The sequence below is a fragment of the Chelonoidis abingdonii genome, chromosome 2, assembly GCF_003597395.2.
Source record: "Chelonoidis abingdonii isolate Lonesome George chromosome 2, CheloAbing_2.0, whole genome shotgun sequence".
Classification (NCBI taxonomy): Eukaryota; Metazoa; Chordata; order Testudines; family Testudinidae; genus Chelonoidis; species Chelonoidis abingdonii.
Genome location: NC_133770.1, coordinates 77,603,457 through 77,615,308, shown reverse-complemented (window position 1 = coordinate 77,615,308; position 11,852 = coordinate 77,603,457). Strand labels below are relative to the sequence as shown.

Genomic DNA, 11,852 nt, shown 5'->3' with positions numbered 1-11,852 from the left:
AGAGATACAGAATTATTAGACCATATCTCTCAAAAGTCAGAGATATCAGATCTTCATGATGGCTGGATCCCAGATAACCAGAACTCATGCTTGGCAGTTCTTCATGTTTAGCTGTCAAATCTGGATCCAGGTTCTGATCCCATATCCATCTGGATCTAAATCCATACTTATCAGCCATGGATCTTTACACAGCTTGGGTTTTGTTTTGGTTTAGGGGTGAGCAAGGGGGTGGTACCTCCAGATCTTGGCTGCCAGATTTGGATCCACATTTTTCAGCCCCCAATCCATGCTTGGCTGCCAGATAGGGATCTGGTCTATGGATACAGATCCTCTGGAAACTGGCTCCACTTTAAGCACATAGCATCTCCTCTTTTCTTTAAAAGAAAAACTTGACTAACTGACAGACTAACTATAAATAAATTTTGCCTCAAAAGGACAGAAAAAAAAAGATAAATGAAATGCAGATGAGGGAAGTATTGAGAACACTTTGTGTGATCTAAGTTTCCTGTACCTACAGTAGTTAGAAAGCAACTGAGAAACAACTGGGCCATTTCCCCTTTTATGTCCTCAGAACTCTCCAGGTTAAGAGATGCAACTGGCCCCAACAAACATTGCTTTCAAGAAGGTTGTGGACTCTCATGGTGCAGGCTCCTTGATTCACAAGTGTGAATATCCAGATGCCACTCAAAGAAGAAGGAAGTATTCTTAGGAATGGTATGCAGCCTCCAGGCAGGTTACCCAGAGGTGAATTTGAGCTGAATAGAACCCAATGGGAATTGCACAGGTGGATCAAACAACTAACAAACTCCATCAATGTTTCATATTAGAGAAAGGTATGTAGTTAAATTGCATTTCAGCCATATAAACTTATGACTACTAGAGGATTTACTTTAATCAATTCCTTCTGAACATCTGAAGATGCACCATCTTGCCAGAATCCCTCCAGAATTCAAGATGTGTTCAGAATCACTACAACAAGCTTATTTGCTTTTATTTTTAAATCTAGTTTTCAGTTATTTACAATTTGTTTCAAGCCTTAATAAAATATTCCATGTAAATAACAACAAAATTATAAATAGGTATTTACTTTTAAATCTCTCCTATCAACTTGAAAATATATTTTAGTTTTGTTAGCAATGTTATCAGGTAACATTTAATATTAAATTAAAATAACTGCCTTTGTAACTATGCAAATTATTCACTTAAGAATCTATGACTAAATGGAAAAGTGGATAGAGAGGTTCCCTTTTTTTTTTTTTTTTTTTGAATGCTACAAGGTATCTTGGAATTCAGCCATTAAAGAATCTATTTCTTTAAACTTGTTGGTTATGTTCTCAATACACTCCCCAGCCCTGAAAGCTATCCCATCCATAATAATACAATCCTCTTGGGTGTAGTTTTCCATTGGACTTCCTTCAGTACTCTCTGTGCTGTATTTCGTTACCTGAAAAGCAAATATGCATTCTCTAGGTGCATTACATTAAATTTAAAAACAACATTAAGTAATATGCCCTATTATCAAGTTCACTCAACATGTCAACAATCCATAGTCCAAATATATGTAAAACTCTTATCACAAGTAGTCAAAGTGTGAATTTGCCTGAACATACTTTTCGGTAAACATAAAGCATCTGGAGGAATATAGTGGTATGTTTATATGAGCAATAAGCGGTAAGCTGAGGTATAAATCTACAGCACTTCCAACAGGCCATGCACTAACTGTCCGTTTGGACCCTACTGATGCACACTAAAAATTCCCTAGTGCACTTTGATTTTCTGCTGTTTCAAACCACAGCAGGTCAACACACTTGAAACTTTTAGTGCCTATGGACACTTAGTGCATGACATGTTGGAGCACTGTAGATTTACACTGCTGCTCACAGTGGTATAAATCTATACCAGTAAGTGTAAGTCCTCCTGTAGATGTGCCCTTAATAAACCAAAATCTCTTCTATTATATTGCCATTTTACTGAGATCTTAATATGTGAAGCTTAAATGTAAGAACCACCTTCTACCAAGAATACTGTGAAATATATCTCAAACCAAAGGGAAGCAAAGCTACTCTTCACTATGCAACCTGTAGATTATCAAACTATGGACAAAGACCCTCAAATGAATGTATGTGTCAAGGCACTGCCTCTGCAGTATTCTCCTCAACTCCAGATACAGAAGCCTCTCTAAGTCTTAGGCACTATGGTTCTTAAGAGGTAACTAAAGAGGTAGACTGGTTAAGTGAGAAAATTTGTCTTACTTACCTAGAAAATTTAATTCTGGGTAGAGATATGGGTCCATAAATTCAACAGTGATGGGTTCTACAGTCTCCCTGCTATAGGAGGTGAAGTCAGGTATTTTGATTGACCGAGCTGACTCTCCAGATAACTCCTCCCACTGAATAGCCCCTCCAGAGAGTTGCTTCCAAAGCTGCTATCGAATCTGAATAACACACTTTCACATATTAACGTAGCAAAAAAATCTGCTCAGCATCTAAGCAGGGGGAAGGGAGGAATAGCTCAGTGGTTTGCACATTGGCCTGCTAAACCTAGGGTTGTGAACTCAGTCCTTGAGGGGGCCACTTAGGGATCTGGGGAAAAATCAGTACTTGGTCCTGCTGGTGAAGGCAGGGGGCTGGACTTGATAACCTCTCAGGGTCCCTTCTAGTTCTATGAGATAAGTATATCTCCATATATTATAACAGTCTAACCTGACAAAAACACATTAACTGAGATAACCCCAAGGGTCATTGATTTAACATAAGAATACTGTTATCCATCAGTTTTCCCTAAAAAGGAAAGAAAACAATGCAACATTACTGAGCAATAACCTCCTGAAAGAAGGAGGTGAAAAAATACAGGGTAGGATGAATTCATAGACCTATCCCCCTATCCAGAAGAAAAATTTCCAGGTGAGACAAATTTTTTTCATTCTCACTTTGAGAGATGGGTTCATAAATTCAATAGTCATCCAATTTTTTAGCAACCCACCCCCATCACTAACAATTGTTGGGTTGGCTAAGAGTGAGCTATGGCTTAGAAAATCCATCTACAAAAGTCTGCTTCACCCAACTGAAGTCTATTCATTTTACAGAAATTAGCCAACATTTGCAGGGATACCCAAGATTGCTGCCCTGCAAAACTGTCCATATGGTGCACTGGACTGAATGGCTCATGAAGCTGCCACTGCCTTCTTGGAATGGGCTTTAAACTTGAATGAGAGAGATTACCCTTAACTTTACATTCCTTGGAAAATCTCCCCACTTCCAATATAACATGCTATGGAGGACCTGGAAGCTTTCCATCCCTTAGCTATGTGGTATTTTACAATGAACAAAGTGGAAGCTTCACTAAAGGATTTTGTACTGTAAACCATACATCTTAATTTGCCTTCTAGACATCTGAGATGTGCCAAACCCTTTCTTTTGGATGGTCTGGATTTGGGCAAAAAGAGGAGAGTGAAATCTCCTGGGATTAGGGGAAGAAGGAAATTATCTCAGGAATGGATGATGGATCTGTCTGTCAAACCACCCTTTCATTATGGAAAAAACATAATTTTGAGGGAGGACAGAGAAGGCTCTCAACTCTGATACCCTTCATGTGGGTGTTATGGCCACTAGAAAGGTGACTTTAATTGCCAGGAAATATAGTGACCCTTCGGAGAGTGGATCAAAAATTGATACCCGATTCCCTCAAAATCATTTAATATTAGAAAAGATCCCATGGACCTACCCTTGAATGGAAGGAGGATGACAAGGGCAGGAGCATTGATAATTTATTTGTTTTATGTGTTGGTGATGGGGTCAGATAGGTTGACCCTGGGCTGTCAGAACTAAGCCTATAACCAATGCTTGAGAAGCAAGTGAGTTGTACAGATGCCCCTGAGACCAGCCTTCCTGTAAGAAATTCTAGGAGCAATTTAACCAGTGTTGATCCTGCTGCATATCCTTTTGATGAGCACCAAAAAGCAAATCTTCTCCATATTATTGCATACTAAGAGCTGGTGGAAAACTTTCTGGACTTCAGTATGACTGAAACTCTGTCACTGGATTATTTTAGTTTGAGGATTTGATAGATTTTGTTAGTTTGTTTTTGTTCTGTTTTAAGGTGACCTCTCAACCAGGCAGTCAAGTTGGGATGTCAGATAGCAATGTAACAGATGGTCCCATGACAATAGATCTGGCATGGATTGTAATGTCAGTGGAGGGTCGCTGACCTCTCCACTGTTGTCTGCATACCTGTTAGATGGTGCATATTATCACAGAAAAAAGAAGTAATGCATATAGCAAAGCCCTTTGCCTTACCTAGGAGAAAGCATCAACTTCCCTGGACTGACAATCTCCCCTGGCATAGAAGTTGTTCGTCTTGGAATTGAGCTGGATGCAAAGAGATCCCATGTTGGTTTCCTAAAGGTCTGGGATATGCAGTCAAACTCTCTCTGGTGGAGACACTATTCCCCCTTCTGTGGCTGAGCAATCTGTTGTGGAATTGTTTCCCTTTGATATGAATGGCTAGAACTGACAGAATATTTCTCTCAGCCCACCCAAAGAAAGTTGTGGCTTACACCTGTAATGAGCTCAACCTTGTGTCCCCCACCCATTTATATATGCTATGGCATTTGTGCTGACTGTGAATACGAGTATATTTCTGGAATTTAAGTGGGGTAGGAGTGCCTGAAGGACTAGGTGAATTTCCTGCACTTTGAAGCAGTTTATGATGTACTGAGATTCCATCTGTGACCCCTGCCCTTGTATCATGTTGAGATATGTAAGCTCCACATCCTTCCAAGCTGGCATCCATCATTGTGGTGTCTCTCAGTGGTTCTGCCAAGTGGATATTGTCTGTGAATCTTGTCAGATGTAACCACCATCTGAGGGACCTTTTACTGTGGAGGGAAATCTTACAGCAGTAGTTCTCAGATTTTTGTACTGGTGACTCCTTTCACACAGCAAGCCTCTGAGAGTGAACCCCCCTTATACATTAAAAACATTTTTTGTATATTTAACACTATTATAAATGCTGGATGCAAAGCAGAGTTTGGGGTGGAGGCTGACAGCTCACAACCACCCATGTAATAACTTTGTAACCCCCTGAGGGGTCCTGACCCTCAGTTTGAGAACCCCTGTCTTACAGTGTGTGAGTTGGAATTGTGAATGTGAGTAGGAAAGCTCAGTAGGTAGTACTGCGGGCACCTGAAATGAAATTTTGCCACGAGAGTAGGCATGAAATTAAGATGACTAGAAGTCATAGTAAGACTTTCATGAGGGAATACAGACTAGGAATAATGTTTTATATTTGCTCCGCAATCCATGCTTGTCTTTTACTGGAGAGAAAGTCTCTGCAGAGTGTGGTGTCCAGCCAAACCCCTAGTTGTTCTGTCTAGGGATGAGCTGGCTTTTCTCCAAACTGATTATAAATGCATGTTATTGAAGGATGTGTACTGTCAGTTGAGTGTCTCTGATTGATTTCTATAGGAAGGGAGCTCTTATCAGAATGTCAATGAGAAAAAGGGTACAGATGTACCCCTTGCTGACATAGAGATTCCCCTATTACCCTCAACACCCATGAGTACCCTGAGGGCAGTGTCAATGCCAAAAAGAAGGGCTTTTGTACTCCGTGTGCAGAGTACCATAAGGAAACCTAAAATACTGTCTGTGGCCGCAAGGAAGGGAATGTGGAGATACACCTACTTCAGATCCACAGAGGTTACAATATCACCCTAGATTATAGTTGCCCTGATGGACATGAATGGGGTCCATTTTGAACTTGTGGAAGTGAATCTACTTTTTGAAAGTCATCTCTGGGTTTAATGGGCCTGGTTTTCCTCCACCTATTCTTAGAGAATATCTCTTCTCTCCTACCACTTATTTGAAGCATCATAACCCCGAAAAGGCTGCCTACGTTAGAAAAACAGCTTAAAATTTCTCTAATGGGCGTTAAAATAGAAGAGAGATTTTGTTTTTGTCCTGTGCTTTGGAGGTTGCTTTTTCTATTGGTCCCTCTGCCAAATTTCTCTCCAGAGTAGGGGTTTGCTACTAAAAACCTGTCTTTCAGAAATATCTGTCTTCCATGTCCATAGCCACAGATGCCTTCTTGAGACCACCATGGATATCCTGGATCAGGTGGAGGATCTGAAAGCATCAAGTGAAGCACCTGAAACTAGAGCAGATTTAGGGAAATTCTTTTTAAGGAGGATCCCACCCCCTTGTCCCTTTTCAGGAATGTCAAAGAGTAGGGACACAGTATAAGCAAGTATGACTTTGCTGAAAAAAGTGGCCTCCACTGAGGCTTTCAGGGATGCTGAAACTGCTGCATAGTCTCTGCAGAGAGCTGATTCTATTAATGCACGTTTTGAACAGAACTTTTGTTCTAAATCAGATGCTTTATCTTTGCTGAGTTTACCATTCCATCCTTTGAGCCTTAGGCAGGTCTGCGAGAATGGGCTTGTAAGGGTCAGTTTTGAGCCCACTAGAAAATATTTTCAGGTATTTTCTGTCTCTTTAGCCTCATCCTCGTCCCCTTCTTAATCTCTGATGGCCGAGTGCTCATGGGAGATATCCCAACAAGAGTAACAGTCTTACACAGAATAGACTTGAAAAAATGTGCAGGGAACAATAGTTCTGGAGATCTTCTAGGATTTCTTTGTTTTATATCTGCATGTGTGATCCTAACTCCAGAGTAGAGAGAGGGCTGAGGATTTGGAGTCATAAGAGTCTGCTAAGGACAGCCTAAGCCTACACTTTTTCATTGAAGAGACTCTAAGATGGCTACCAAGAAGGTAGGCCCAGAGCCTATTCAAAATGGCAGCCTGTGGCCACTGCAACCCCTCTACAAAGGGAAGAGGAGACAGGAGGTGGGAATACTAATATTTTAGTGCTGCCAGTGGTTTTTGAGACCCCTAAGGAATAGAGAGGATGTCCTGACCACAGCACACCCACTGGCAAGGACAAAGGGAGGTCCTTGCAACACTCATAGCCCCCTGCCATGATCCTTTGGTTAGTGGAGGGGAGGGATGGAGTGAAGGTGACTGGGGTCCCGCACTTCTACCATGCACCAGTTCTGTTGACTGGCACTGCTAGGGCCTTCATAATTCACCCAGCAATGGCGCCTAGTTTGCATCAGTGGCTGCAGATTGAGCCCCAGTGTCCTTGACTGTTTTTCAGCTCCTGGTGGCTTCTGCAGTGCACACTCCTGTGGTGAGATACCTGGCAATGCGGCCTGGTCCATGTCAGGAGCCAGAGATTGGGCTTTGGTGTTCTGTAGCACTTTCTTCAGTGCCTTGTCTTACTGGGGCCCTCATTTGCCTGTGGCTACCACCACACTATCTTATGAGGCAGCCCAACAGCCTGCTTTTCAATCCTGGTAGCACCAAGTTTGGAGGAACAAAAGAAACTTTTCCCCTTCAATACTCTCAGCCCTTATCCTAAACCTTCTTTAAAGCTTTTTCAGCCAATATCAGGGATAATCTGTGGGGAGAGATTGGAGCTCTGTGAGGTAAATTTTAATTGCCTTTAAAAAGACATTAACTCTGTACAAAGTAAAAAAATGCAGAGAGCTGAGGGAAAAAATAACCTAGAAAAACAGGAAAAAAAAGAAAAAAATTACAAGTATCAGAGGGGTAGCCATGTTAATCTGGATCTGTAAAAGCAGCAAAGAGTACTGTGGCACCTAATAGACTAACAGACATTTTGGAGCATGAGCTTTCGTGGGTGAATACCCACGGCATGCATCCAACGAAGTGGCTATTCACCCACGAAAGCTCATGCTCCAAAATGTCTGTTAGTCTATAAGGTCCCACAGGACTCTTTGCTGCTTTGGCCAAATTACAGATTTCCTAACTCTTCACCTGTTTCACTTGTGGAGGCAGAGAAAATTCTGGACGGGTTCTTAAGTGGAAGAAGTTATCTGAAGAGTGAGCCTGACCATCAAACCATCTGACTCTGCTACTGATAAAATGGAGACTGAAGAACCCATTACTACTGAATTTATAGACCCAACCTCCAAAGTGAGAACAACTATAGTCCTTGGGAATCAGATGGATTTGTAATAAGACAGGAGCTCCTTCCTCATACTCCTAAATTGGGTGACAGTACACTGTGAAGGAGTGGAGCTGCCATTGGGAACGGGGAGCCAAAGGAACAGCAGACTCAGATGTTCCTGTCCCCTGAGGGTGTCCTGAGATTTATATGGATTTCCAGGCATCTGTAGTGTCAAGGGGTTGGACACTTTGTTCCACAGGTAGAAGCTATCCGCCCTCACCTTCTCCCATTTGTAACTGAACGATTTGGAAAGCACTCATGTCATTTCCAAAATTATAATGGGTATATCTGAGTCCACTCTCAGTGACATTCATCTTGCTACAAAGTTACAATTTTGTAGTACAGACAGTATAACATTTCAATGAAATCAAGTTTTCACCATGCTTCAATATTAAACAATCCTACAACTAATTTTAATATTTTGTATATAATTCCAAGCCATTGCTTTTTAAGATTTTTCAACCAGTGTTAAAGCAGAATGGACATTTGTTTTGTTTATAGCCCCAGCTCAGGGCTTCCAGACTTCCAGTGAGATTTAAGCATGATATGCACCACTAGTACTACTATTAGACTCATAAATGCTGATTGTCATAAAAATATTTAAATGCTTTGAAACTCTTTATTCATGGTAATTGTTTCTTATCTTTTAAAATTGTAGACTGGGAGACTAAACAAAATGCAAAATTTTCTTGTATGCTACACATACTTATGTCACAAAACTATAGCAGGAACAGAATGGTATTAAAACCTTATTGGATGAGACATTCTGGAATGGGCAAGAACAAGAGAGGCCTCTGATTTGTGGAATGTAGCACATTTATAATGCTGGACGGCATTCTGTAGGATGCTGAAGGTCAATAAACAAAATGATAATTCTACAGCCCATTTTTCATTTTAAGAGAATATTAAAACATTGGATAAATGAGTGTAGGACTTGAGAGGAAGGTAGGAGAGCCTTCCACTAATGCTGACCTATTCCAATTTCATCAGAGAGGCATTCAAGGAGTGGCCAACTTTCTAAACAAATTTTAGGTGACCTTTCCTCATAGTGTTGCATTCGCAAACTCATTCTCAGGAAGCATGAACATAGCCTGAGGAATGTAGCTTAATTTTTTTATAATAAAATTTTAAGTAATTTGAATAAGATGCTCTTATGCTATGCTACTCTTGAAGACTTATGCCAAAAGCTCAGATATACATTATTATCTACTGGAGAATATAGCTTCAATACTTCTATCAGATACTCATTTGACAGGCTCATCATATAACCAATCCTTTTTTTCCTTTTGGGTACAAATTTTGTATTTAGTAAAAGGCTGTTCAGGGAAAACTGGAAAGAAAAGAACATTTACAGAGGAAACAATGTATTTAGTTAATATTTTCTCTTCTTTATGTTATTAAAATTTTGATGGAGCTTTCCATGTTGAAAAATGAGGGGTGAAGGTTAAATGAAAATTTTCTCCTTCCCAACTTAGTTTACCTTGTTCTAGATCCTACAGTGAACTCTATTTTGTTTGTCATAACACAATCTGCTGCCACAGAAATGATTGTGATTTCACAAATTCAGCATTTTAGATCTAACCCTTTCACCTGTATTCTTTATGTGAGTGAGTACAGTATGAAAGACTCCCCTTTGCTGTGCTTTTTTTCCCCCCTGAGTTTTGGCCCCATATGCTGCGCAATGTTTTAGGTCAAAATGCTTTTAGAACCACTGGTAAATGAAGTTTGCTGTTGATAAATGCAAAATAATGAATATTAGAGGGGAAATTTTAAAAAATTGATACACCTTTCAGGGTTCTAAGTTAACTGTATCAAGTCAAGAAAGTGTCATTATAGACAGCTCAATGAATACTTCTACTCAACATGCACCTGTGGTCAAGAAATCTAACAAGATGTTAGGATAAGGATCAGAATGGTGAATAACACAAAGAATATTATAATGCCTTTATATAAATATATGGTGCAGCCTTATCCATTTCAAAAAGGATATTGCAGAATTAGAGGGAATTCAGAGAAGAGTGACAAAAATGATCTAGCTCTGTCAAGAACAGAGATTGAAAAGACTGTGATTGTTTACCTTAGAAAGGAGAAAAATGATCAGACACACAATAAAAGTATGTAGAACCATGAATGGTATAGAGAACACAGATCAGAAATTTCTGTTCTCCTTGTCTCATAATAATAAATAATAATAATAATAATAATAATAAAGAACAATGGAGATAATCAATGAAAGTAAAAGGTGAAAATTCAAAATCAAGAAAAGGAAGTACTTTATAAAACTAACTTCTGGAACTTATTGCCACTAGAATAACCTGAGGTCAAGAACATGAGATTGAAAAAGACTGGATATTTATATGGATATCAAGGATATCCAGAATTTTCATAATTAATTATAAAAAGTTTGGAAAGGATATTAAACTTTGTGCTTCAGAGATTAAGTCAATCTCCAGGATCAGGATGAGACCTGGTGCCTGATTCACAAAGGTATTTAGGTACCTAAAGATGAATATAGGCACCTAGAGGAATTTACAAAAGCACCTAAGCAGATAAGGTGGGAGTTAGGTGACTAACCTACTTATGTGCTTTTATAAACACCACTAAGAGGCATCTGTATCTTTAGGCACCTAAATACCTTTTTAATCTATCCCTAATGCAGGGGGAAGATTATCCCACATCAGACCACTACAGGGTTCTTACACCTTCCTCTGAAGCATCTGGTCTAGGCCACTAGCAACAGTCAGGATACTGGACTAGATAGACCTCTGATCAAATCCTATGTTCCTAAGAAATAGTTCTCTGGTGGGAGGAGATTGGAGGACTCCATCTTTCATATTCTGTAGTATGGAGTGATTATCCTGGTGGAGGGTTGGAGAAGGAGAGATGCATGGATATGGCCAGAGAATTTAAAGCTATATATAGCCAACCAGTCAAATCCCTCCCTACCTATGTCATGCTGCAGTTCTACTGAGTCTCTATAAACAGGAAAGAGGAAGTTGACGGAGGGAGGCAACTCCATCCTTCCAGATTCCATTTGCAAAGCTTATTTATATTTATCTCACAGAGGGGAGAGCCTTTGGCCTTGCACTATAACTTTATTGCAAGAGTGAATAGGAGAATTGCTGAAAGGGAAAAAGCCCTTGTCTGCAAACAAATGATTTTGTAATTAGCAAGAACAATTAAGACAGAAAATTTAGAGGGACATTCAGTTTATGTCAAAACTGAATAGATCTGAAAGTTTTCCTATTATAGCAGTTCTTCTTTGAAGGTTTTATTAAATACATATTGCAAAATTCTCATGGCAAATTCCCACAAGGATCAACAAATAATTGTACACATATCCCCATGAAGTACAAAATTTCTAAAGAAAAAAAAAGACGTAGTGAGGCTAAACTAAGAATTTTTGCCTCATTGCAACCCTATCCCAATTCCTTGCTTCCAAAATTTGGTTAAAATAAAAGGCTATGTGAGGCACTAGGCATATCCCATCATTTTAAGTACAAACAGGTACACAACACTTTTCCCAGAGGAGGAACCAACAAATATGGTCTTACCAGTTCTGAAACCATTTTGACCTAAAGAATCATCTTATCTTGCACATGAAATCAAAACTTATAGAAAACAAAGCCCAGCAAAGGGGAACTAAGAAGCCCATAGTCCAAGAAAATCAAAGGAAGTGTTTTTTGAGAAACAACCCTAGAATTAAAAAAAAGGCCTCTAAAGAAGACTTAATTAAGCCCTATGTTCACTGGAGTACCAGGATACTGTTGCAAGGAGTGGGTGGAAGGGCTGTAACCGTAAATGCAGTGGCAATGCATGGAA

At 39.7% G+C, this 11,852-nt stretch overlaps 1 protein-coding gene across 1 annotated transcript in view; it reads right to left on the bottom strand.

The window, feature by feature from the left end:
* Positions 1–1,270: 1,270 nt before the first annotated feature.
* Positions 1,271–11,852, bottom strand: part of ZCWPW2 (zinc finger CW-type and PWWP domain containing 2) — a 134,475-nt gene continuing 123,893 nt past the window's right edge. Inside the window, exon 8 of the mRNA XM_032790018.2 lies at positions 1,271–1,444. Coding sequence (XP_032645909.1) covers positions 1,271–1,444 — 174 coding nt within the window. The remainder of the gene's footprint in view (positions 1,445–11,852) is intronic.